The sequence below is a fragment of the Centruroides sculpturatus genome, unplaced genomic scaffold (genome assembly GCF_000671375.1).
Source record: "Centruroides sculpturatus isolate CEXI.00-Female unplaced genomic scaffold, Cexi_2.0 scaffold516, whole genome shotgun sequence".
NCBI lineage: Eukaryota > Metazoa > Arthropoda > Arachnida > Scorpiones > Buthidae > Centruroides > Centruroides sculpturatus.
In genome coordinates this window covers 31,068-57,987 of record NW_019384788.1, presented here as the reverse complement: position 1 = coordinate 57,987, position 26,920 = coordinate 31,068, and the positions used below count along the sequence as shown (strand labels likewise).

Genomic DNA, 26,920 nt, shown 5'->3' with positions numbered 1-26,920 from the left:
GGATGCTTAATAAACAACATAAGATACGCTGACGACATAGTCCTGCTGAGTGAAAGTAAAGAGGGATTACAGAAAATTCTGAATCGACTGTTCAAAACTGGATTGGAGAAATTCCATATGAAAATAAATGAAAAGAAGACAAAAGTAATGAAGGTTTCAAAGAAGGAAGATATGGAGGAACTCCAGATCATTCTGGGAAATAAGGAACTTGAAAGGGTTAAAAAGTTTGAATACCTGGGAAGCTGGATAACAAGTGATAATAGATGTAAAATGGAAATTAAAAGCAGAATTAATAAAGCAAAAGCTGCCTTTTATCAGATCTATCATATATTAACAAACAGAGGCCTTAACATAAAACTGAAAATAAAAATCCTAAGGACAATGATCTGGAGTGTACTAACATACGGATGTGAGGCATGGACTCTTACGCATGAAATGATGGAAAGAATTAACTCATTTGAAATGTGGTGCTTGAGAAAGATGCAAAGAATAAGTTGGACGGAGAAAATAACAAATGAGGAAGTTTTGGACAGGCTGGGCTTGAGGAGAAGGTTGCTTATAAATATCCAACAAAGAAAGGTACGATATGCTGGACATTTGGCTAGAGGATCAGGAGGACAACTACTAAAGACGGTGATTGAGGGACTGGTGGAGGGGACAAGACCTAGAGGAAGACCCCGAAAGACTTGGAGAGATAACATCAAAGACTGGACTGGAAAGGATTTAAGAGAAGCCTGGAATAGAGAAACATGGAGAGGAATAGTTCATCAAATGCAACCCTCTGTAGAGAGGATGCCACTGGATAGATATATATATATTTTAAGATGTTATACAAATATTTTTTTTAAGATGTTATAACTAATCATATAATAAATTATAGTTTGACACAAAATTCTTAAATTTTGTATATTAACTTACTAATTAAATAGTAAATGAGTGAACTTTGAAATTTTCCAGATTGTGCATTAGATTTTCTGAAGCCTTAGATGACATTAGGGTAAGTTTTTCAAATTTACCTTATATTTAAGCTTATTATACTAATAATGTAATACTGTTATATATTAAATAATGTAGTAAAGTCCTAATATTAAATAAAAATTTACATGTCATACATGTCAAGGATTTATTCAAATATATAAATGTTGGATTGTAAAATAAGAATTTACATAATAAAATACAATATGTAGAAATAAATTAATAGAAAGTAAAAATAATGTGTTCTTTTTCTTTGAGAAAAAGAATATTTGAAATTTTTTTTATTTAAGTACAAGTGAATATAAATAAGTTTCATTACTGTTTGTATATGATATTTGGCATATTTATTTTCTATGTCAGAAAATTAACATATATTAAACACAAAAGCAGTTTATCACTTAAATAATTTTTTTAATTTTTTAAATATAAATTTTGAATATTTTCAAGTAAAAAAATTATAAAATAAAAATTTATATTGGAATTTCAAAATGCTTAAATAATCAAACTAAAAATTTTATTATATATCTAGCATATAAATGTAAACATAAAAAAAAATATATATATATATATNGGCTCAACCATGAAAGGGAGGCCAGTATTTAAACGAGGCTTAATTTTCTAATTCTGAGTGGTTGTTTGTTTTGTGAGCAATAAAATAATTTAAAAATAATTTTTAATGATACAATAGCGACGATTATTATTTTTAAAAAAGTTTTGTTAGGCTTAACATCAATGAAAATTCAACGTGAAGTAGGTTAATAGCGATATACTATACTAATAATGTATTTTTTCATACTTTTCGGTTATCCGACCAACCCCAGTTACCAATTGAGTCAGATAGTTGATGCTCTACTGTATATTCATTCATGGATGCCTGGAACACATCTCTATTTATTCCATAATAAAATGGATTTATTTTGCACCAATTTTGTTTTTGCTGCCTCCTCCTGAAATATCACTGGCATAAAATGAGGCCATCCTTTACTATATGCAGTAGAACGTCGATTATTTGAATGCCGATCAACCAAAACATTGGTTAACTGAAAGCATTTCAGTCAGACTGTGTTGTGCTGAATCAAATGTTTTTGATACTAGATTAACTTCTAAAGTATAATTTCTTTTGTTTTTATATCAATATATTTATTTTCTTTGTACAAAATAAAGAAATAATTTTTAACGATACAATAGCCAGATTATTATTATAAAAAGTTTACATTAGGCTTAACATTGACGAAAACTCAACGCGAAGCGACACGCAACAGAGAAAAATTTCAACATGGGATAGGTTAATATATTTTTTGTACAATTGGTTATCCGAAAAATAAGTTATCTGAACAATCCCAGTCCCCAATTGATTCAGATAAATGATGCTCTACTGTAATTTATAATTTTTATAAAATTTGTAGCCTTTTCTTAGAGATTACTAAGAAAATCTCTAAATCAGATTGATTTAAGATTGATTTTTGAAGTTTTATGTGACTAGTCAAATGCAATTTGCAAAATTTGCTTTAAGTTTATATAAATAAGGATGAGCTAATTTGTTGAAAGATTTTTGCCTGTAATTATTTTTAAACATTCATGAAATTATTGTCAGTTCTGATAATTGTAAGAAATGTCACTTATTACACAATACAAACTATGAAAACTTTTGTTGTTTTTTTATTCCTCTCTCTCATTTTTTAATGGTTAATAATTATGGAAACTATTTATATATAACAACAAAGACACTTTTAAGTTTGTGTGTGATAGTTCAGAGATGTGCAAACATGTATGTATGCTTGCACATCTCTGAACTATCACACACAAACATGTATGTATGCTTGTTTGCATGCATACTTAAAGTTGTTTGGCAAATTAATTCCTATTTAAGCAATGGAAAAGGCAAGTATTAATTGGCAGATTTAAACTTTCAGGAAACTGGCCTTTCAAAACTACTCCATCTAAGGAAATTTTTTGATTCTGTGGACTTCTAAATAGAATATGTTGAAAATCATTAGCTTCACTATATTTCTGGAATTTTCCATTAATATAATCTGATTTAGCTTATGAAATTATAAATAAGTTTCTAATCATTAAAATCTAAATGACTGAAATCTTAAGAACATAACTTTAAAATTAAATCATATTAATATATTGTTTTAATATAGAATCATATTAAAACAATATTAGAAGAATGCTTTTATAATTAAGTGCTCACCTATGTTTAGTGGCTAAATTCATTGTTTGGACTTATCTTTCAAAATAGTTTCATTTGTATTTAAAAACATTTTGATATATTCAATAAGTTTTATTACAATACAACAAAGTGTATAGATAAATTATAATTGTGAATTTTCAGAAATTTTGATCTACTGAATGTGTGAGGTTTGCTGACTGAATGCGTTAGTCAGGATTGTCGCGCAGTCATGACTATTGTGTGGGAGTGAAAAAAAAATGAGACAGTTCCTCATTGTTACACCGTTTAATAAAAATAAGAATTTCTTACAAAATTTTTTTGAACAACGGTGTATCACCATATAGAAAGCGAACATTAAGTCTGAATAAAGTTCAAATGTTCAAGTTTTCTTTTCCTTTCTTTCTACGGGGACAGCAAACTAATCATAGGCTCTGAGCATTTGGCACAATGTCAGGTGATTTTTCTCTGACAGACCAACAAACCTGAATGGCACTAGACGACACGGCAGAACAGGTTGTTTCCATGATGTCTGAAATGTCCCTTCCTAATTCTACAGGAGCACACTCATCCAAGATGGGAGGACTATGAACCAAGAACAGAGGACTGAGAGCATCATGTTCTTGATTCGCATAGTTTTTATAAGTTATTTTTTGGGTCTCAGACAGAACATTTTGCTAGGTTAATGCCAACTCACCCTCGTTCTTTAATTGGTCCTTGATTGGTTTTCTAATTCTTCCCACAACCTGGAATCCAATCTTGTTACATTTCATAATGAGATCGGATCCCAGGTTGCGGGAAAAGTCAATGTCATCCGTCAACTCTATCCCTATTGAAGATGTTCGATCTTAGGACTTACATTTTTCTATTGTTTTAACCTGAGACTCTCTCTTTTCTAACAATTCTATCAAACATGTCCTTATATGGACATAAAATATTAATTTTTCATTTCCCTGTTTTTTGTTGTTTGATGATTTCTTTTTACAACATTAAATTATTATTATTATTTTCTTCTATACAAAATTTAAAAAAAATTTTTGTGCATGTATTCTTGACACACTTCCAGAGTGCCACAAATGTAATCAGAGATCATGTGAAAGATATATTTAACTTACTCTTGAATGTTAGAGAATTAACTTCAGTGGATGTTTTCTTACTTATAAGGTTTGAGTGTCATGATGCAAATATTATTTCCTCTTTGATTCAGATCAAATATTTAAGAATTGTTTAAAATTCAGATTTTAAATGTAAATGATAAAAATCCAGTTATTCAATGCTGCCATGCAATTTTGTCATAAGGATTATTTAACAGTACTAATTAGAATCCTTGATTAATAATCTATAGTTTGCTTGTTACATGATATATAAATATTTGTATTGTACCAAAACGACCATAATAATCACAACTGTGTGTGTGAATGATAGCTAATTTCTTCTGATACATTCAAGTGTTTCCTCTTAAGTGACTCTACTATAAATATAGACTTTAATATAAATATGTATATAGTACTACTAATTTTATTTAAAATTTTCAAGTTTATTCTTTCAGTTAATTAACATTTATAAAAAAAAAAATAATTACAGCATGGACTTCAAGTTGTTACTTACAATGATGAAAGTACTTTGGGAGCCTATCTTGATTTGTATTCAAGATACATTGAAGCAGAACGGGTAAGACCGTACAAACTGAATTTTAGTTTTTGAAATTAATTTAGTTGTGTTGTTTATTTTATCAACTTTTATTTTAAAAATGATTAGTGTATAAATGTTACAGCATTATTTTAAAAAGAAAGAAAAACTTAATTTTACAAACATGGACCCATTTGTGATGATTTTATTTAGTTTTTATACTTGCAAAATTTAAAGATGGCTATTTTTGTCACTCTTAATTTTGGTACAGTACATGTCTTACTCTCTCCACCTAAGGTGGAAAGGGTAAGATGGAACCAAGGGATATCTGGGGAACATATTGGGCTCCTTCTGGTCAGTTCCCTCTGGTATAGGAATAATGCAATTTAGATTGTGTGTGTGCATGAATTTGACAAATTTTAGAACTTAAATTACTTTATTTACGTGAAATAAACAAAGAAAAGTGGCATTATAAGTAATCTGCACAAAATTAGTTCTACAGAAGGATAGTTTGCATAAAAGTGAATTCATAATTCTTGATAATTATAAAGTGGAACCTGTGCACAAGTAACTGAAGCTAAAGAATTATGTCTTGAATGTAATTTATTATACAGTGGTGCCTCGTATAACGGACGCTGCGAATAACGGACTTTCTGTTTGACCGTTACGTGACTCAAGCAACGGACTTGCTGCGAACAACGGACTTTCCGTTCGGCAGTTACGTGAGACGAACAATGGACTTTTTTCGAACAAGTGCGAATGATGTTTCCACTCTTTTGCAGTTGCCAATGACAATCTGCTATTTTTAGGATATATTAGTATTATTAGAATGTATTATTAGTATATCTGAAGTAGAAATGTAATGTAATATATGTTGATGATTTAAATAAACATTAAATGTAATGTAATATATGTTGATAATTTAAATAAACATTAAATGTAATGTAATATATGTTGACGATTCAAATAAACGAAATGTAATTGTGTAGATGCCGAGGTGGCGGGATGAAAAGAGGTTGTAAAAAACAAACGGAGCGAGAGTAGCTCGTAGAAGTGTTTAGTGATCTTAATTAATAAAGAATTATTCGTATCATATAATCTGGCAAGTTAAGTCATTTATAATGCATCATGGCTTCTAAAAAAAACAGAAAGGTGATTTCAATTGAAACAAAGCAAGAAATCATCAGAAGTGAAAGTTGACAAAAACTTTATTGTCGAATGGGGAGAGGTTCAGGAGTTTACCAACACTCATTATCCAAACAGAGCTGAGGCCAACAGGATCAATGATCTCTACGATGACACCTTTGTCCATCATTTCCGACAGGTGTTAAAGAAGAAAGAGAAACAGACCATCTTGGTCATGTTTTTCAAGAAGCCAGCGGGCAAAAAACAAAGGATGGAACAAGAGAAGTTGACCCTGCAAGTTTCGGTAGCCTCTTCTGAATCTGACTCCGATTAAAAAACAATAAAAAAAAACCCGCTGCAATGTGTAAAAAGTCTGTATCTGTATGAATGTGTAAAGAAAGTGTTCTTCCACCTCCTCCTCACAGCATCTGACTACCCGGCATAATTGGTGACTTTTCCATTTTCATTTTTTATGGTACAGTACGGTTATTTTATGCTGCGGAACGAATTATATGTTTTAACATGTATTTCTATGGGAAAATGCGTTTACTATAATGGACGTTTCACTTAACGGACGTGCACCTGGAACGGATTATGTACGTTGTACGAGGCACCACTGTATTTAGTTACTTGTTCAAGACCTAAGAGATTTTGGAGAGATGATTTTGATTTTCAGACATTATAAGGATTTAAAGAATTTGGCTGATCAAAAGAAAGGCTGTACTGACCAAAAAGATCCCTGAAATTGGTTTGGATTTAGTATTTGGATTTAGTATTGGAATATCTGAACAAATGGACCTTCCAAAATTCTATAAATTGAATTTATACATTTTTGAGTTTTATCAGCTGACTTGATTGACTGATGAGAAATTCTGGATGGCTGGTAACTTTCCAATTTTTTCTTCTCTTTCCCTTTACAAGTTTCATTGCAATATACTTACATTGTAAATTAGCACAGAATTTTGTTTTTCATATTCCAGAAATAAAATTTAAGCATTCAGTTGAAGTTACTATTTCTAATGAAAAATGAATGCATGGAATTCAGTTATAAATGAGAAAGATAACAAGTTGTTACTTAATGTTGGATGAGAGAAATGGCATAGAGACAAGACTATGAATGATTGAGACGACCCAATGTTAACATTAATAAATAAGAGGTTATTCTACGTCTAAGCCATCTGAAAGCAGCAGAGAAAGTGAGAGTATACAAGTATTTATATAAAAGTTGAGTTATGTCACTCTTTTGACACCTGACCAAAGTTCACATACCATTTTTTTTAGTAAGTGTAGGGTGACAAGATTTTTCACAAAACTTGCTACAAATAATAATGGCTACAAATTCCTCCTTTTTGGGGAAGTTTCATGGTTACATTTATTTTTACTTAATACAATGTTTATTTCACATTGATTCTGTCTAAACAGATTGTCAATTTAAGTGTGTTTAATGGTTTTGTCAAAAAATCTGCCACATTTCTTCTGTTTGGATGTATTTAATAACATTACCTGATTAACGTTTAGGATATTTTTCTTACATGTTTCATTTTGTAGTTAGGACTTTCGTTGTTGATTAGACTTATTGCAGCCTGATTATTGCTATAAATTGTAGTTATTTTGTTAGAACCTTTCTCTTCTAATTCATTTAGGATCATTTTTAACCATGCCGATTCTCTCATAGCCTTGGTTAATGCTATGAATTCACTTTCGCATGTCAATAATTCCTTTTGATTCTGCTTCTTGCATTTCCACAATATAAGATTCTGTCCGAGTTGGAAAAGGTATCTGCTATTCAAACGACCTACATTTCTGTTTTTCCAATTAGCATCCACTTATCCGATTAAGTTGGTGTTTTAGTCACGTTTGTATACAATTTCCTTACTTTGGGTTCCTTTTAAGTATTGTATCAGTCGTTTTGCTGCTTGGATATGTATCTCCTTCGGATTTTGTTTGTACTGTGACAGTTTGCTGATCGGCTGACACAAATCAGGTCTCGTCAAACTCATATACATCACATATCCCAAAATTTCTTGAAAAAGTTTCTTATTTCCTCATGGCGATCCTTCACTGTTGTCTAACTCTTGGTTAGGATCCATTGGTGTGTTTACTGATTTACAATCCTCCAGTTTGAATTTTCAGAGTATCTCTTTTATTTGTCTCTGTTTCATCAGTTTTATCCCATCTTTGAATTTCATTATTTTGATTCTTAAAATGCATTTAAGTTCTCCCAGGTTAACTAAGTCGAAACATTGTGAAATTTTTGCCATAGTTTCATGTTCAATTTGTTCATTTGAGGATATCGTTATCATAACGTCAACATGCAATCCCAAGTATAGAACATTTTCATCTTGTTGGTACTTAAATGTGCATGGATCTGCTTTTAATTGTTCATACCTGTTTTGGCACAGGTGATTGGTAATCATCTTAAACCATGCTCTTCCAGCCTGTTTTAAGCTATAGATAGAGAAATTAACAGTAGTTTGCATATCTTTGATTCGTCCTCCTCCTCTAATGAATCCCATTGGTTGTTCCATATATATGCATTCATTCAAATTGCTGTGTAGGTAGGCTGTTTTAATATTGTATTGGCTTATTTTCCAATTCTTTTGTCTTGCCATTACTAATAAGATTCTTAGCATTTCCAATTTCATCACAGGCGAAAATGTTTCTTTGTAATTTATTCCATATTTTTGGGAACATCCCAGGGCTACCAGTTGGGCCTTTTTCATATTTATAGATCCATCTGGATTCTTTTTGTTTTTGTATATCCATTTTGACTTTATAACATTGTTAGTTTGGTTCTCGGTCTACTAGGTCCCATACTCTGTGTCCCATCAGTGATTGATATTCATCTTTCATAGCTTTCCACCATGATTTATGTTCTCGACAAGTGATTGCTTCTTTGAAGGTAATTGATGTGAAATCTTGTGTCATATTTACAAATCTGTATCACTCCATTTGTCTGTATCAGAGAAATTTTTGTCATAGTTGGGTCCGATTTCTTGTTGTATTTGCTCTCTGATTCTTTGTGATCTTCTAGGTATTTGAATGTGGGTGTCCTCACTTTGAGTATGGTTGGGTTCTTCATTTCTGTGGGTTTTGTCATTGGATGTATCATCGTCCTTTATTCTTTCCATATCTATGGGTGTGGGATCGTTGTTGTCATCCATATCACCTAAATCTATTTCTATCCAGGAATTTGTTTGTATTTCTCTATTAGTTTCCCCGTCTAACAGTTCACTTTCCAATCGATATTCGATGAACTTAATGTCCCTGGTTTCCTCCACATTATTTGTTTTTGGATTGTATAGTCTGTAGGCTCATCTGATCCTCGAGTATCCTACAAATATAACTGGTCTTGATTTCAGCTCAAGTTTGTTCTGTTTTACCTTTGGAATCCGCACGCATGCTAGACATCCAAATACTCTTATGTGTTATGCTGAGGATTTACTTCCAGAGAATAGTTCCTTGGGGGATGCATTCTTTTCTAGTTTTGTGGGTGTGCAGTTCTTTAGGTACATCGCTGTTTGTGCGGCTTTAGCCCAAAAGATTTTTGGTAGTCGACTTTCGATGAGTAGAACCCTCATTCCTTTGAGAATTGTTCTGTTGGCCCTTTTGGTGATCCTGTTGCTTTGCGGTGAGTATGTTGTCGTTAATTGATGTTGTATTCCATGCTCCTTGCATATACGAATGAAGTCTCAGTTTATGAATTCAGTTCTGTTGTCTGTTCTGATGTGCTTTATTTTGTTGCTTGTTTTGTTTTGCATCGTTTTTATGAACAGTTCTAGCATATTAGCTGTTTCATCCTTTGATGTCAGGAAATTTGTGAATATTTTTTGGCTATAGTCGTCTATGATCATCATTATGTATCTGTTGCTGGTGAGTGATTCGACAGGCATCTGTCCTACGAAATCTATATGGATTAGTTCTAGAGGGTGTTTCATTTTATTACCCTTAGTTTCTTTGAAGGGTTTTCTAGTGTGTTTGGCTTGTATGCATATTTTGCATTGGAGCATTTTTGTCTCCTTGTAGTTGAGTCCTCTAAGCAAGTTTTGACTTTTAATTATGTCGAAATATGCTTCACTCACACATCCCAGTCTCCTATGCCATATAAATTTTTTGTTTCTTTCAAGCTCATTAGTGGTGACTTGTTTAGCGGAATTTTGTTCATCAGATCTACAATAAAAAAGCCATTTTTTTAGGTTTGTTGTTGTTGGAAATGATTTTCCCTCCTGTTTTATCAAGAATTATTGTGTAGTCATCCTCAACCAATTTGTTTACCGAGAGGAGGTGTCCATCCAGCTTTGGAACCTATAGGACTTCTTTTAATACTATGGGCATATTGTCTTCCATCACCATTCCCTTTCCATTGGCATATATGTGGTCTTTACTGGCTATTTGAATACTTTGTATATCCAGATTTGTCTTTGATCCAGTTTTTATTTGATGTCATATGTGACATAGCAGTGGAGTTGATTACACATTCTTTTTTTTTTTATCTTCATTATTATCTGATGTTTTGGTGATTGTTTGTAGTAACAATGCTCTTTTGTCTCGCGTGAACCAAGCTCTTTTCGGAGTAGACTTAGCATTGATGTATCTGGCTTTGGTTTCTCTCTTCTATATTTTGTTCCAATGTCACGTGTGTGATTGCGATATCGATCGGTCTTCTGTTTGTATTTCTGTGAATTTTCTGCATTATACCAGCATACTGAGGATTTGTCTGAATTTTCCACAAGTGAAACATTTTTTCTCTTATGTATTTGCCCTTTTGGGATCTTGAATGAAAAGCTGAATTGCATTCATTGTATCACGAGGTGCTTGCTCTGTCTTCATCTTTTTAGATGTATTCTAGGTCATTCATTGTCACATCCTTTATGCTTTCAAGTTTTTGGACGATATCATGATATTTAGGGAGCAGTCTGTCAGTTATTAAACTTATCAATTCTGTTTCTTCCATTCCTAAATTTACCATTTTGGCTTCTTCATTTAGTTTGCCAGCCCTTCTGATATATTCTTTCCAGTTTTTGTCCCCCTCCATTTTTAATTTTGAGAGCTATGATCGACACATTTTTTTGCTTCGTGTCTAATTGATCTTCATATCTTCATTCTAGGTCTTCCCAAACATCGTGTGCAATTGTTTAGATTTAAAATTAGACTAACCTCGTGTTCTTCCATTGTGCATGTGATGATTCTAAGAGCTTTGCTGTTTTTCTTTCTCCATGTGTCATAGGCTGCCTTGTCTTCAGGAGTGGCTGTTTCTCCAGGAATTTCTGGTCTGGGTCTTTCAAGTATGTGCATCAGATCTTGACTGTCTAACAGATTCCTTATTATATATTTCCATATTAGGTAGTTCGATCCATTTAACTTGGGTATTGAGCTCAGTCCTTTAGCTCAGTGTTTTTCAACCTTCTTGAATATGCGACCCCTTTACAAGTTAAAAAATTCTACCGACCCCCCAGGGCCATATTTAAACTATATCGGTGATTTTAAAAACTACATATTTAATTTTCTTTCTTTAAATATCGATAAAAAAATCAATTGTACTGTAAAATAAACAGGCACAGCCTTCTCACAGAAATTCTAGTTTTTTTTTTTTTTTTGTAGTGTAGGACCTACAAACACTTGTCTTTTTCTTTCACCTGTGACCCCCTGTGTAAGGCTTCGCAACCCCCTGGGGGTCGCGACCCACAGGTTGAAAAACACTGCTTTAGCTATCTTGGCCATCCTTCTTTTGTTCTCTCAGTATTTTTTTTCAGGAACCTTATTAGAAAATTTATGAGATCACTTGGGTGACTTATTCTTTAAACGTTTTCTGCATTTTCTGGGTCCATAACCAATTGTTGGATGAGAGAGATGGCATAGAGACAAGACTATGAATGATTGAGACGACCCAATGTTAACATTAATAAATAAGAGTTTATTCTACATCTAAGCCATCCTAGAGCAGCAGAGAAAGTGAGAGTATACAAGCGTTTATATAAAAGTTGTGAGTTATGTCACCATTTTGACACCTGACCAAAGTTCACATACCATTTTTTTTAGTAAGTGTAGGGTGACAAGAATTCCACAAACTTGCTACAAATAATATTGGCTACATTTAAACTTGCTAAGTTAGCTTAAACTTCACTTTAACATCAGAGATTGATGGTATGACTCCCATATATGATTTTAATTTTTCTAACAATTACATTTTTTTATATCAACAGGATATGCTGTTTAGAAGAACTTGTCTTTTGGTCGAATATGAGAATTCCAATAAACTTTTAGATAAGTCTAAGCCTAATAAAAGGGAGATGGTAAGTTCTATTGTTTTAAAATTGCTAAATTTATGCAATAATTATTTTTAGAATTTAAAAAATAATTATGATAAATAATGTTCTTTAGGCAGAACAAACAAAATTAGCTGCTGAAAAAGCATTTGAAGAATGCTCTGATGTAGCAAGACAAGAAGTAAGTGTTTTAACATTTTATTTGTAATATTTTAAAAATATTTTGAAATCTGTATTTTTATTTATGTTGATTTATTACCCCACTTCTGGAAACCTGTTAACAAGATTTCCTATGCTATCACTATGTATTTATTTATATACATGGTATATTAATGTCATTATCTAGTTGCAAAGTTTCACTCATTACACACACATAAACATCTCTAAATGTGACATTACAGCAATTATTTGGCAAAATAGTCTGATTAATTATTAATCAGGCTATTTTTCTGCTACTATTAACAATTAAATTCTAAGTAATTTTGTACTGGAGATAGGTGTTAGGTGCCATTTCTTATTAAATTTAATAATTATAATTAAATTAATATTTATGAAATACAGTAGAGCATCGATTATCCGAAAGTCAATCATCCAAAACGTCAATTATCCGAAAGCATTCCAGTTGGCAAATTTAAATTTTTGCTAGTGCTGTGGCGCTGCAATCTTTGGCTATGTCTTGGGCTACTCAAATATTTTACGTTTTTGATACTAAATTAACTTCTGAAGTATAATTTTTTATTGTTTTTATATATTTTATTGTTTGTACAAAATTTTTAACGATACAATAGTCTTCGTTAGGCTTAACATCGATGAAAATTAAACGCGAAGTGACATGCAACAGAGAAAAATATCAACATTGGATACGTTAAACTATTTTTTCGTACATAATCGGTTATCCGAAATATCAGTTATCCGAACAACCCCAGTCCCCAATTGATTCGGATAATCGACGCTCTACTGTAATTTAGAGTATTCTGGAAGAAAAAAATTGGCCCAGAGTACGACTTGAACCCACAACTCCCACTTACCATACGGATGAATTAGTTATGCTACCCAGACTGCCTTGCAACTCTTTGCTTCCAGACACAACTAATTTTAGATATAATCATATATTATATATGTATGCATATATACAGTATATACACCATGCTCAGGTAAAGCATTAGTTGGCTGAGTGCCATAGTGGGTGATTATAGGATATGGGTGTAGAGTCATCCCCAGTCGGCATAATGAATAACCATGGATAGTTATATCTAAGGCTCGGATTTTTAAGACCTAAAAAATGGCAAAATGAGCAGGTATTAAAGCCCTAAAAACTTGAAAATATGGTGTAAAAAAAAGACCTAAAGTTTTCAGAAGATAAGCATTAACTGAGGTTAATTCAGATTTCTTTTAATCTCATTATTTTAATAATAAACTTTCATACATGACATTGTTAGATTTCATATCATCATCAGGGGTGCATAATTGTAAAGGCTGATGTCACTGCTTAAGACCCCAGATTCATCCTCTTTGGATGTAGTTATTACTCCATTAAAAATGACTTCAATTTTCTTCATTGTTTTAAACTCTGATCTGTGCTACTGAGCCATTGGCTTAATGTAGCCTGCCTGGATGTCAGCTATAATCTTGGGAGTTGGCACAGTTGAGTCTTTGCAGTTTCCAACTGTGTAATTGCAGCTAGCAGTCTTCCAAACTGAGATTTAAGATTCACTTTTCTAAAAAGTTGTATAGTTAATTAATCCTTCTCACATAGTTGAGTTATCTCTCTTAACGTATACAATTGATTGGTTTGATTTTATTAGATTACAGCAATGCAATATGTGGGTGATCTGCTGAGAGGGAATGGCTCTCAGGAGGTCTTTTATGGAAAGCTGGCCCCTATTTAAATGTTACTAATATCTAAGCCATGTGGCTAGTCTGATGGTGAGGTGCAAACCCACAACCAACTACCATTGTTTAATGGTTTTAGCCATTCTTTCACCGGTGGGTGTATATAAATGAAGGTACACAAAATTTTAAAAAAATTATTAGCCTTTACCGAGGGTAGAAGTGAAGGTTCTGTCTTTGTGTGTTTCCCTTTTGAAAACCTGTAACAAAACTTTATTGTTTTAAGCTCCTAGGGTGAAGACAACCTCTAGTATCATGGCATGACAATGTTGAACAAAATAAAAAAAATTTTTTTAACATGATGGAAAAAGGATATAAAATTCCCAAAAACATACAAAAAATAAAAGACGTACCATATTTTGGTTTAAAAAGACCTATCCCAAAATTTCAGCCAAAATATGACTTTATAAGACTTATAAAAACCTTTCATTTATAGAATAAGTAAATGTCTTTTCAATCCGAAAAAAGAAATCCTTCGGTAGACTGTCTCACAGCTAATTTGGTACCAAAGGATTTCTTATCTACAGCTGTGAGACAGTCTACCTGCCAAAGGATTTCTTTTTCGGATTGAAGAGACATTTACTTATTTAACAAATCATACAGCAACCATTAGAAAATTCAATTTTCATTTATACTCCAAAGGACCTGAAACATGTCTTTGTGAAGTCAGAAGTTCAATCAGACTCATAGCAAAATAATAACTTTTTCTTGAAATCTGAGGCCTAGTTATAGCTAAACATAAATATGTCTGGAAACAGAGAGTTACATGGAGTAGGAGTAAGCAGGAGTTGTGGGTTTGAGTCCTGCTCCAGGCTGATTCTTTTCTTCCAAAATATTCTAAATTATTTAATAAATATTAATGTAATTATAATTATTAAATTTAATAAGAGCACCTAACACCAAATTACTACACTCTACTACCAAATTACTTAGAATTGAATTATTAATAGTAGTGGAAAAATAGCCCAATTAATTATGGCAATCATTTGGCTTCGATTTACTCATTATAGCATTTTTATTACATATACTGGGCACTTTTTAACTTTCTCTACCTTATGAGTACTAAGACATCTTTCTTCCATGCCTGTCATGGGTTCAAACTGGCCCATAGTAGGAGTAACTGGGTGGTGAGGGATAAAATTTGATACATCTGGGACAAACTATGAAAAGTTCCCAAAATTCCCAGCTGGACTTGAATCCAGGGAGTAGCAGACTTACATCTTTATTGTTTTGTTAATCCAATTATTGGGTGCTTAAGCTGTGCACATAGTTTTTGTTAATTTATGTAGAGTTTCAGATTATACAGTTTAAACCATGGAAATTGCATCACCCATAAAATTCTATAACCTTGTGTTTATTGTTTAAATTTTAAGTATTATTTTACTGTAGATCTGTAAGAAACTGTAAAGATTGCAACATCATAAACATGAAAACACTTTCAACAAAGTCTATTATGTTTCTGGTGATTGCAATCATTGTCCATTAGTATAAAAGCACATCACCTTCACATAGGTTTTAAAACCTGCAAGAAGATGGTGTGCCTTTATAAACAAAATGGAGAGTTTTTTTTTTTTTAACAGTTAACACTGGTTTAAAAGTAGGTAACTGTTGCTTTGAATGATGATTTTTGTGCATTGTTATCAATCAACAACTGTTTGTATAAAGGAGATGTGAATATGGCGACAGTGAAAGAAAAGCTGGATCAAGAGGTAGATATATGTGAGAGTGCTTTGCCAGGATAAGTTGCTGAAACTTCTCAAACTGCAAAAAACATACTGCTAGTTCTTCCAAACTAAAAATAGTGGGAAGATCAGACAGACCTAAAAACAAGTGCACAAACTGTGTAACATGAGTTTAAAAGCTTGCTCTCCATATAAGAAAGCATTATGACAATTAAAATTTGCAGACAGTAGCTTATCTGGGCGAAACAGCATGTGGGCAGAAGTATTGACATGTGGGATATGTTTTTCAGATGAATCTAAATTTAACCTCCATGAATCTGACAGCAAATCCTGTTTTAAGCATAAAAAAGATTGCGTAATGTAGACAATAAATTTTCTAATGAGTCAAATGGTGTGGGGATGTATATTTAAGGCATTGTAAAACTACACTTTATAAAAGGGCCTGAAAATGCAGTGTTCTATAAAAACGTCTTATCTGCCAAGCCAATCTAACAATCAAGGAACAGTTTTGTGATACAAAATCCTTCATCTTCCAGGATGACACTGCACCATGTCACCTTGTCAAGATGGTGAATAAAGTATAAAAATGTATCCTTTCTCTACAGTTAGCATTATTCTCACTTAAACTGACACACATTGTTATTTAGTACAAAAAAAATTTCCTACAAGTGGCTCTAGATCAGATGTTAAGTTGGCCAGATAACAGTCCTCATTTAAGCTCTATTAAGAATTGGACACATTAAGAGCATAAAAATTGCAGAGGAAAGACCTGAAAATAAAAAACAACTGTGTGAGTTTATTAGAAGAGTTTGATATAGAGTATACTCAACCACTGCATACCAGAGCACTAGAGCTTTGCAGTGCTCTGGTAGAGTATACCAGAGCACTGCAAAGCCTCAAATTATGACTTATGTTTTCTGAAGTATTACTTTATAACTACTGTTCAGTAACTGTTCGTGCCTAATTATGCTGTAAATCTTTTTTCGCTTTTATAACTGTGAATGGGAAGTTCTTGCAACAGTGCTCATTGACAATATTAGTGAAGTATAGTATGAAATACTCAATATAACATTGTATGTAATAAATTGCATTGTTTGTTTATTGATATTTTCTCTGTACTACATAAGTCATCGTTACAAATCACAATCATTGTTTAAATATGCTAATATGCTACTTTGCACCTCTATTGGATGCCTTTTACTTTCCAATTGCCATATAATATGGCAATTGGTCAAGAAATGGCCCCTAAGATTTTTACATTTTTGGACTTGGCCATTGAAATGTTGAGAAATGCAAAAAAATTTGCGGTTTTCATGTATGTATGGAGTGTGATAGGGCACGATTTTGTTAACCTTCTTCAAAAGACTCCTGTGCTTTTTGTCAAAAATTTCTGAAATTTTGCAGGGAGGTTAGGGAATTGTGTGTATTTAGATGAATTGATCTCAAGTAGGGTCAGACTTAATGATGATTTTACTCATTATTGGGCTGCAATTTGAAAAAATTGTACTATACATCTATAAATTTCCACTGTCTTTCCTTAATCTTGAGAACTGAGTTAGATACATGATAGACAAGACCAGATATGGAAAGCTAAGGGTATGAGGCCTCAGTTAACTATATATGAATTTCTGATGCAAACTGGAAGTCACATTATTTCAATTCAAAACTTTTCCCCTGAAAGGAGTTAGATAGATGACTGGTATGACTACATTGATAACAGAAAAGTATGATGTACAGGACTGTACTAATTTGAGGTGGGGAACATATATTTTAAATGAAATAAATTAAAAATACGATTAAAAATTGCAGCTTGGCATTGTGGTGATGTCACAAAAAATAATTGCTGATTAGCATTTACAATTTTAATTAAGCTTTTTGTCATTTTATAATAATTAAAAATTTAACATTTTTAATAAAATATTATAACACCATTTTATATTATTATGGCACCAAAATTTTGAATGTTGCCAACTTAACGAAAGTTAAACAACTTGTTGCTAGATTTTGTTACATATTGTAGATGATGCAAGTTTTGTGAAGTTATATATAATTTAGGAACATATATTTCCCCAATAAATGCTAAGTTCTTGATTGTTATTGGCTTCCAATAAATGCCAGCTCTAAGCAGGAAATTGCCTTGTAATGTTGGTCTCTTTACTTGCTAAATGAAATATACAGTATTATAGAAATATATATATGGTATATATAATCCTGTATATAAATATTAAGATAAGAGCTTTTTTAAAATGGTAATTTATTATTTTTAGATTAAAAAGTTTCACCGTCAGAGGGTGCTGTCATTCCAAGAGAGTCTAGAGAAATTTGCTGATACACAGTTGAAATCTGCAAGAGACATGTGTGCCATCGTGGCCAAATCCATAACTAAACTCAAGCAATTTGAAATTGCAGTTTCACCAAAAAACGAAGAGTGACAAATTCACATCAACTGTACAAATAAAAGTATGTATTTTATTTAATGTACTAAAAAAATTCTAAATATTTTACAATAATTAATGTGTACACTTTTAATATAGAAAGAGAATATCAAAGCAAAGAACAACATGCATTGATTGCATTTTGGATAAAAGTCGATAAATTTTGATCAAGTTCCACATAATTCGAAAGCAATCTCCAAAGATTTATACTCATATTTCTAAACGATTTTATAATTAAAAACAAAAATATTTGTAAATTTAAAAAAAAAAAATTGACTCAGTGGTTGGGAGGGACGTCCTAGTCAAATTGGAAGCCCAGGGAAAAAATATCACAAGGGAATTTTTAGCTGCTTCGATTGTTTTTGTGATCACAAAATTTTGATTATTTTCAAATTATTTAGAATTTATTGAAATATTTTATAAATTTGTTATGTATACAATATATATATATATATATATACATTGTTTTTGATTATGGAAGTACATGAAAAACAAAATATTAAGTTGTAAAGAATTATTGTAAAGTCAAGCTTCTATCGAGCACTAATATAGTGGACCAATATTGTAATTAGCAATAAAAAAATTTTGAAAAATCTTTGGTGACAAGTTCTTTACATTTTCATGAAAAATTCTTATCAAACAGCAGTAGTCTCCCCAAAATGTTTTCATTTGGAACGATATTCAATGATGGTGAGTCATTGAATTACTCAACTTTTTAAAGATGAAATTCTGCTATTCATATCTAAATTCTAGAATAAATTAAGCTAAATATTTATTTTAGAAAAGTATCAATTAAATGTTAATTTTTAAGTATTACACGATGAAAAGTACAATAAATGAGAGCTTGTGTGATGAAAATTTTTCCACTAGTTGAAACTCAGCACTCAACAAAAAATTTTTTCTACTCTCGCTTGCATGCATTTGGTTTCATATTGTATAATCAAAATCATGCAATGCAAAACCAAAACACGTAATCAATTAGGTACAATTTCCATTTATGTAAGTAATTTATTATCGTAAATATAGACCTTTTTTTTTATTTTTCAATAAATGATTATAGGTTAAATATACATCATTGTATATAATTATACATAAAGAAAATTTACATTAATTTTATTAGTACACAATTTAAAACTTAAACTACTCTATTGTATTTATAAAATTAAGATGACATAAATTTTAAATTTTCCACTTTTTTTTGTATGAGACAATTTGGGTTTTTCTCCTTTCTTTTTTCTTTTTCTGACTATTAGACATGGAACATACTAAGATAGGTTTATCCAGTTTTACCCTTTGCATACCTGGTAATTCATTGGTTTGGCAGAGATGTTAAACCTCTTCCTCGACCTCTAGCTCTTCTATTATGATTAGGGGGTTCCACTTGGGGTCTCTGAAAGTTCTGGATTATTCTGTTCATTTGGAGCTCTCTTAAATCATTCTCCAGCTTACTTATTGTAGTGGCATTTATCAGGTCAATTTCTTCTTGTATCTCATTAGGAACCAGAATTCCCACTGGTAAAACAATTATTTCCAGTTTTTGATAGGGCCTTCCAGATTGGAACTTCCCTATTACATTTCTAATCAGTTCTTGGTCAATCATTGCAGTTTTTGCTCTTGCCAATGTTGTTGAGATATGTGCTTCAAACATTTGCTTGTAGCTCCTATTTATGTGGGATTCTTTGGCCATCTTGTCCTGCAGAGAGAGAACAGAATAAGGATGAGCAAAAAAGTTGGAGCTACTAATTTTACATTTTGCAAATGTAAAATTTTGAGCTGGCTTTAGAGAATTTATAGAAAGAAAACTAACTATTATTTTTTTTTTCTGTGTGCACTTATTTCATCTGGTCTTCTGATTGGGGAGATGAATTGGTCTCCCCTTGTCTCACACAGTTAATCTTTGCTGTTAAGGAGAGGATTTGGTTCTCTAGAAAATGGTTTATCATTTCTGATGAGAGCATCAGACAATCCCCATTTTGAATTATGGCTGAGATGTCATCCATGATACTGTGAGGAACTGACTCCCAAGTCACTGTTTTACCTCTCCCTGAGATTTCAATAAGTCCTTTAAAGTGTGCTGCTTCTTTTTCGTTTCCAATGAACCGGATAATGGCATATAAGAAATAAAGATCATCATCTGATGCTGTCTTAACTATTTGTACAATGAAGTCATGGTGATAACAAGTAAGGTGTGTGGTCCATCTTAAAGTCTGCGACAATTCTAATCCAATGATAATCATGTTGATGGTATGATAGTTTAATTTTATCATAGTTGTGTGTTTCTCTGCAACATGGGGAAGAATTTGGGGATAGGTTCCCTCCCAATAACATGAGGTGTCAAGTGAGGGACATGAGCAAGTTTTGTATTTGCAATTTTTCTCATGTATCCTCCTGTCCTTGAGAATATGTCTCTCCTGGCATCCATTTTCTGCAAACCGGCAAGGGAGTGAGATGGCCTCTGCTAACTTTTCTAAGGTAGCATTCTGATAATCTCCTAATATTCTTCGACAAGTGGGGCATCGACGGACCCATTTCCAACAGTTGGAACATACCAAATGTCCCTCTGTACATTGATGTATAGGTGGACTCATGTAATCATGACAAATTGGGCATTTCAACAAAGCTACCAATGCCAAATCTGATTGTATATTACTAGGATCCATTCTAGTTGTCCTGCGTGTTCCATGTGAAGTGGTTGGTTGCTGTTTTTCCATCTTTTTTCTTTTCTAAACAAGAAGAAAAAAACAAGAGTTAGAGTGAAATGACTGTAATCTACAAATCTGGGTTGGTAATGATTCCAATCCACTGGAGAGGTGATAATTCTTCTCATATAGTCAGTACTATTACTTTCCCAAGAGTTTCCACCCTTATTGATGAGTTTGATCTGTTATTAGGTGGAACCAGTTAGAAGTGGCCCCAAACTAATCAGTTTCCTCTGGGTTTAGAGGAAGTGTTCTTATTCCCTATTCTGCAGCCTATTATTCAATAAATTTGCCTTCTTCATCTCAAGATATTCAGGAGTGATACAATTACCACTGCATTGGAGATGATGAAAGTCACATTCCATCCTTGACAAAGGGTGATTATAAGAATCTCGAGAACTTAAGAATGTAGTTAGTTTAACAATTTCTGTCTCTGGATATATTGTGAAGTGCTCATACTACGAATTCCAGAGACTAGAAAATAATTCTCAACAATATATTCATGAAAGATTTTTGTTTTTCTTATATTTTGGTATATTGGGTTCAGTAACTGTTGCATGGATACATAGGATCTTTCCTATATAATAAGAAAAATTGGATTTTGTTAGTACTGTAATGGACCATAGTTGTTGTAAATGAAGAGAGCAAAGAAGACCATTTTATCCCAATGTTGCTGGTCCCTAACATAATGTGTTGAAACATCAATGTTTTGTTGAGATGTTTCATCATTCCATTGCCCAGTGGGCAATAGAAGTCTCTGTGTAGTAGTATTTTGCATATCTCTCTCATCATTTTTGATGTGAAATTAGTATCTCTGTAAGTAGTTGCTTAGTTGATAAATGCTTTCACAACTATTTTGGTGGCTATATCAGGTAAAGCAACTGCCTCTGCCCATCAGAAAGTGATCTGCAAATGCAAGATGATACAGTATTTGTTTCATTTTGCCTTAAGAAAGGTCCTTGTATATCTAACACCAGCTAATTGCTTGGACTTTCTAATGGTTGATTTACATCACTATAATGTTTCATAAATCTCCCAAGCTATTTTGTCCTTTCAAATTAGCACGTAAATTTTTTTCTATATTGATCTCAAACTATTTCTCAATTGTTCTAGCTCATTTCTAGAACTGGGTAAGGCACAACTGCAGGAAAAGGCACTTGATCTAAATTTTTGTTATTTCTAGGCTCTAATTGAATAAAATTCAGTTGATAAAAATGTGTTGAATTTTTATAATAATTTGATGTGGCTAGGATATGATTGGAACTTGCATTCAGAAGTGTTGTATCACAATTGCCACACCATCTGAGTGAGGAGGGAATTTTATCCCTTGCCATTCAGGTAGTGGTTGCACATACTTTTGTTTGGGTCAATTGGATATATGGTTGGAAAAAAATTATTGCTCCCTGACCTAAAGAAAAAAGGGTTCTGTCCTCAATACTATCCATAATACATTTGCACATGCTGATTTGTAAATTGAGGTCTGATTTTTAAAAGATGATATTTAGGAATAACCTGCAGAAGAATTAAAAGATTAGTACTGCAATTTTGGAAAAGTTTGGACATTATTTGAACCATTATTCATAATGAAAATATCACAGAAACTGGAGGAAATTGACAAAGTAAAAGTCACATCTTATGTAAATTCCAGCAAGAAGTTTTAATAAAGCAAAAACATTTTCAACCTAAGTTAATAGGTCTCATCAATTGTCAAACTATCAAACAAAACTTCAAATAAAAAAAATGAACTTTAAAACACAAAATTTAAATTCAATGGAAATTAAATGTAAAGATAATAAACATGAAATAAATGCATAGTAGTATTAATATAATACTCTGACCAACTTGGAATTCATAAACAGACCTCTTTGTGGTGAACAAAGTGTCTCATGGAGGTTTATCTAAAAATCATGATTTGCAACTATTTCTTGAAAAGGTCAATGACAATCCTTAAAAGAGCAAAACATCAGTCCATTTCTTGGACTTTTCCATCACTTGCAATACTGGTGAGCTCTGTACCAATGCATATCATAAACCCATGTATCAACTGATTTTCATCACAACTCACTGGACCGCCATCATTTAAAGCTCTTAGCATTCGGGTTGTTAACGAGAGCTAATATCCTAGACCAAGGGTGTCCAACCTTTTTGTTTCTCTGGGCCACATTGGAAGAAGTCATGGAGTTCTGGGCCACAAATATATTGTGGCCCAATCCTTAAATATACAATTATATTTAAGTATTTGTGTCTAGATTATAGTAATAAGTATTAAAACTTCACGAAAAAGGATATTTCTAAAAATTACTTCTACAGACTCTCTTAATTTCTACTTAGAAATAGATAAATTTGTTTTATTTGGGTCTTTAATTAATTAATAAAAAGACAACAAAACACCATTTTAAAGTGCATTTTTATTCAACTAACATATTTATAAATATGTAGCCCAAAATGTAGCCAATGCGCCAAATGATATTTTTTATGCCAAACTAAAAAAAAGGGTGGCCAAATCTTGCAATGCTGAAAGGAATATTAAATAAAGCAAGGGTTGGGATTCAAAGGATTATAGACCCAAATTCAAGGAATGGAGAGAAAGGTTAAATAGACCTGTGATACAAATATTGATCCTTAATTTTCCAACCTTTCTCACTTCTTTTTATCTTTTGGCCTTTTTCTTTCCCTGAATTTGGTGCTATAATTCTTTGAATCCCAACCCTAGCTTTCTTTAGTATTTTTTCCTCATTCACACATTTCAAGTTTTTGAAAATATTTCCTTTCTATTAAAAAATAAGATATGTATGAAGATTTAAGGCTTTGTGAAACTTCTTTTTTTGAGGTTTATGCCGTTGAAATAAATAAATTGTCGGTTTTGTTTACACGTTTATTGGGCAGCATTGGAACTTGCCTTGGGCCACATGCGGGCCACGGGTTGGACACCCCTGGCCTAGACACTATCAATAAACTCAATCATAAAGGTGGTGAACGGGAATTGATGCAACAATTGATCACCACCACCTTTCAGACACCTAAAGAAAAATAGACAGAGCTTGCCTTAAGGAAAATACACATGGAGGTGGATAAATCTAACTTAAACCTGGTATATAAATGTAACCTTACCATTTTCAAGATTTTAGGAAACAATCTGTTGTTGTTATGCTAATTCTTTGGGATTTATTCCACACTGATGAAGGTCTTTCATCGGTGTGGCATATGCAGGACTACCAGACGCAACCTACAGCAAAGAATTAAAGAGCAGAAGTACACCATTGAAAAGAAACTGTACAATAAAGTCTTAGCAGCTGAAGCTAACCAGTAAGATGTACCGATACAGTGCAAGTTAATTGGAATAAGATCAGACCAACTAAAGACATAGTGTTGCCCCTTTTCAAAATCGCTGATCCGGACGGCAAGTCAGAGCCATGTTCAGTAACGCAGAATTCTTGCTAAGTCTAGTTGTGCTGCGATGTTGAATTTGTTTCTAACTACTGCTCGACTCCTCCCAACACTAGAATTCTACTGTTTGTCCCGTCGTACGATTTGCAAGATGGCTGCTCGTGTTGGACTAAACGTATTTTATTATAAGAATCACAAAGTTATTCTCTCATTCTAAAATGACTTTGAAATGTAAAATTATCATACTCCGGTATAATCGTCTTCTGCGACGGAGTGCAAGTGTATGAAGTCAGTCAGACTGAATGAGGAAGCGTCCGTGTTCCAGGCGGAACTGGTGGCCCTGGAGGGGGCGTCCCAGTGGACCCTATCACACCCGGGTCACGGCTATCAGAGCCGGTCACGGTTTACTCTGATTGCCAGTCGTCGCTACAGGCTTTGAACGACGGGTACCATCGCGATTCGCTGGTAGCACGGTTATCAGAGGGGGGTGTCCCAGTGGACCCTATCACACCCGGGTCACTGGCTATCAGAGCCGGTCACGGTTTACTCTGATAGCCATCGCGATTCGCTGGTACATGAGATCAGAAGCATGGTGCTGAGGGCGAGGCACAAGCGACACGTTGCCCTGCGATGGGTCCGAGGCCACATCAGGATTCCGGGCAACGAACGTGCTGATCAGCTGGCAAAGGTGGGAGCTAGTGGCTCATTTGTAACGAGGACGGTGGAACCCTCGACTGCTTACATTAAAGGCACCTTGCTGAAACGATCAATGACCAATTGGCAAGAGCGCTGGAATCAAAATACAAGTACAAATCAACCTACGCCTTCGTGTCTGTAATTGGCCTCACTCCGGTATGTTGCAATTGGCTCACGACCCAGATACTGACCAGCCACGGAAGGTTTCCCCACTTCAAGTCCATATTCGAACAAGGAGATGGTAGCTGCTCCTGTGGGTGTCCTCGCGGCGACGCGAGACACTATGTACTTGACTGTCCTCTTACCGAGGATTTCCGCCGAGGGGCCGATCAAGTCGACTGGTCTAGGCTGCCTGAACAAGTACTTCGAACGCTAGCAGCTAGTAAAGGAAACTAAAGGAATTGATGGAACGGATCATAAACTTATAATCTATCTGCCTAGTGGACGCGCTAGGCTGGGCTCCCTCTTCTTGTAGAGAAGGGGACCCCGCTGTCCGTTACTCTATGTGAGCAAGTTTTATTGCATGTATGTGAGCTGGAAAAGGTTTAGTTTGTGGACCAAAAGTGCAGAACAGGCTGCACAATACAAAAGTTATGCCAAGTTAGTGAGCTGGGCCGGGGTACGGACGGGAGCCCGAAAGATGTATCATAGGGCCCAGCTATGTCGTTTCTATCTACCGTGTCAGGTACAGACCAAGTCGATGAACAAGGCATAGTCTCTAACCCTGTAGTGCCATTTGGCGGAGCAGAGGAAGAGTTCCCTTATGAGACACCAGTATAACAGATTCCGAATACATTTTAACGGAAGATAGCGGTCCATTTCTTTAATTACAGTTAATAATTGCTTTATTAATTTCATAACAATCTAAATTTCATCACAATTCCATTTTGAATAATTTATTAGCTTCATCCTTTTCGACCAGTTCGTTTGTGACAATTGTTGGAATCATAATTTTAACTTCGTCCACCATTTTGCTTAGTTGTCTAAGAATAATCGTTCAATGATGCTCAGAACATTTTTAGCTCCGCCCACTAAGCCACTCATAATTCTAACTTAGGTGTTCTGCGTTACTGAACATGGACCAGGTTTGTTCGAACAGAAGTTCCTGACGCATGCGAAATGTCATTTTACAATGCAAAGAATAACGTGCATGCCGGTTCTAAATCAGTTACAGTTAGGGACTAGGGACTTGCATATGAGTAACGTAAATAACCCTAAATTAAGAAAAAACAGATACAGATGACTTAGCTCTTGGATATTGGAGACGTGTACGATCGTACATGCAAAAGAAAAAAAAAGGTCGACAGGTTGCGCGCTACATATCGGTGTAAACAGACTAACACGGCGGAATTGCAGATGAGTTTCAGTGAGAGTGAGTTTTTTTCGCTGTTAAAACAGTGTAAATTTGTAAAAAATATTTGCAAGAATTTTGTTTCATCGTAATTTCACAATTTCTACGAAATTTCCGGACAAAATTAATAGTTCACCCGGACAGTTAGTCAATTCCCGGACTGTCCGGGTGAAAACCGGACGGGTGGTAACACTATAAAGACCTCAATTTCTAATATTTCCTTGGAGATATTAGAAATTTATTTAAAGCTAATATAGAATACGATTGCACGAACTACTTTCATGCAAACACTTTATCCACCACATAAGAGGTCTATTTATGAACTCTAACTTGGCAGACTATTATGAGTTGATTGATATACAGATCACACTACTGCTAATAGCTCTAACTCGAAATTGGCTTAGTAAATATTTTATGCGATGTCCCGATACGATAATATGCATTTTCATTTTAACTAATAATAATTACGAATAAAGCATTCGTAATTTGTAATTATGACCGGAAAATACCACAAATCGAGCTTCCGGCTATTGGCGCTGTTTGCGCAGCGGCATAATTTAGAATTAATGCTCACTTGGGGTCAGATGTTTGTCAATAATACAGGGTTACCGG

At 33.5% G+C, this 26,920-nt stretch overlaps 2 protein-coding genes across 2 annotated transcripts in view; one reads left to right on the top strand and one right to left on the bottom strand.

Annotated features, from left to right (window-relative positions):
* Positions 1-18,770, top strand: part of LOC111629278 (sorting nexin-32-like) — a 51,149-nt gene extending 32,379 nt beyond the window's left edge. Inside the window, exons 9-14 of the mRNA XM_023373160.1 lie at positions 958-997; positions 4,733-4,819; positions 12,106-12,195; positions 12,284-12,349; positions 18,008-18,200; positions 18,275-18,770. Of these exons, the coding sequence (XP_023228928.1) occupies positions 958-997; positions 4,733-4,819; positions 12,106-12,195; positions 12,284-12,349; positions 18,008-18,172 (448 nt within the window). The 3' untranslated portion in view covers positions 18,173-18,200; positions 18,275-18,770. The remainder of the gene's footprint in view (positions 1-957; positions 998-4,732; positions 4,820-12,105; positions 12,196-12,283; positions 12,350-18,007; positions 18,201-18,274) is intronic.
* Positions 18,771-19,342: 572 nt separating this feature from the next.
* Positions 19,343-26,920, bottom strand: part of LOC111629286 (E3 ubiquitin-protein ligase Siah1-like) — a 20,004-nt gene continuing 12,426 nt past the window's right edge. The window contains exon 2 of the mRNA XM_023373172.1: positions 19,343-20,898. Coding sequence (XP_023228940.1) covers positions 20,008-20,886 — 879 coding nt within the window. The 5' untranslated portion in view covers positions 20,887-20,898 and the 3' untranslated portion in view covers positions 19,343-20,007. The remainder of the gene's footprint in view (positions 20,899-26,920) is intronic.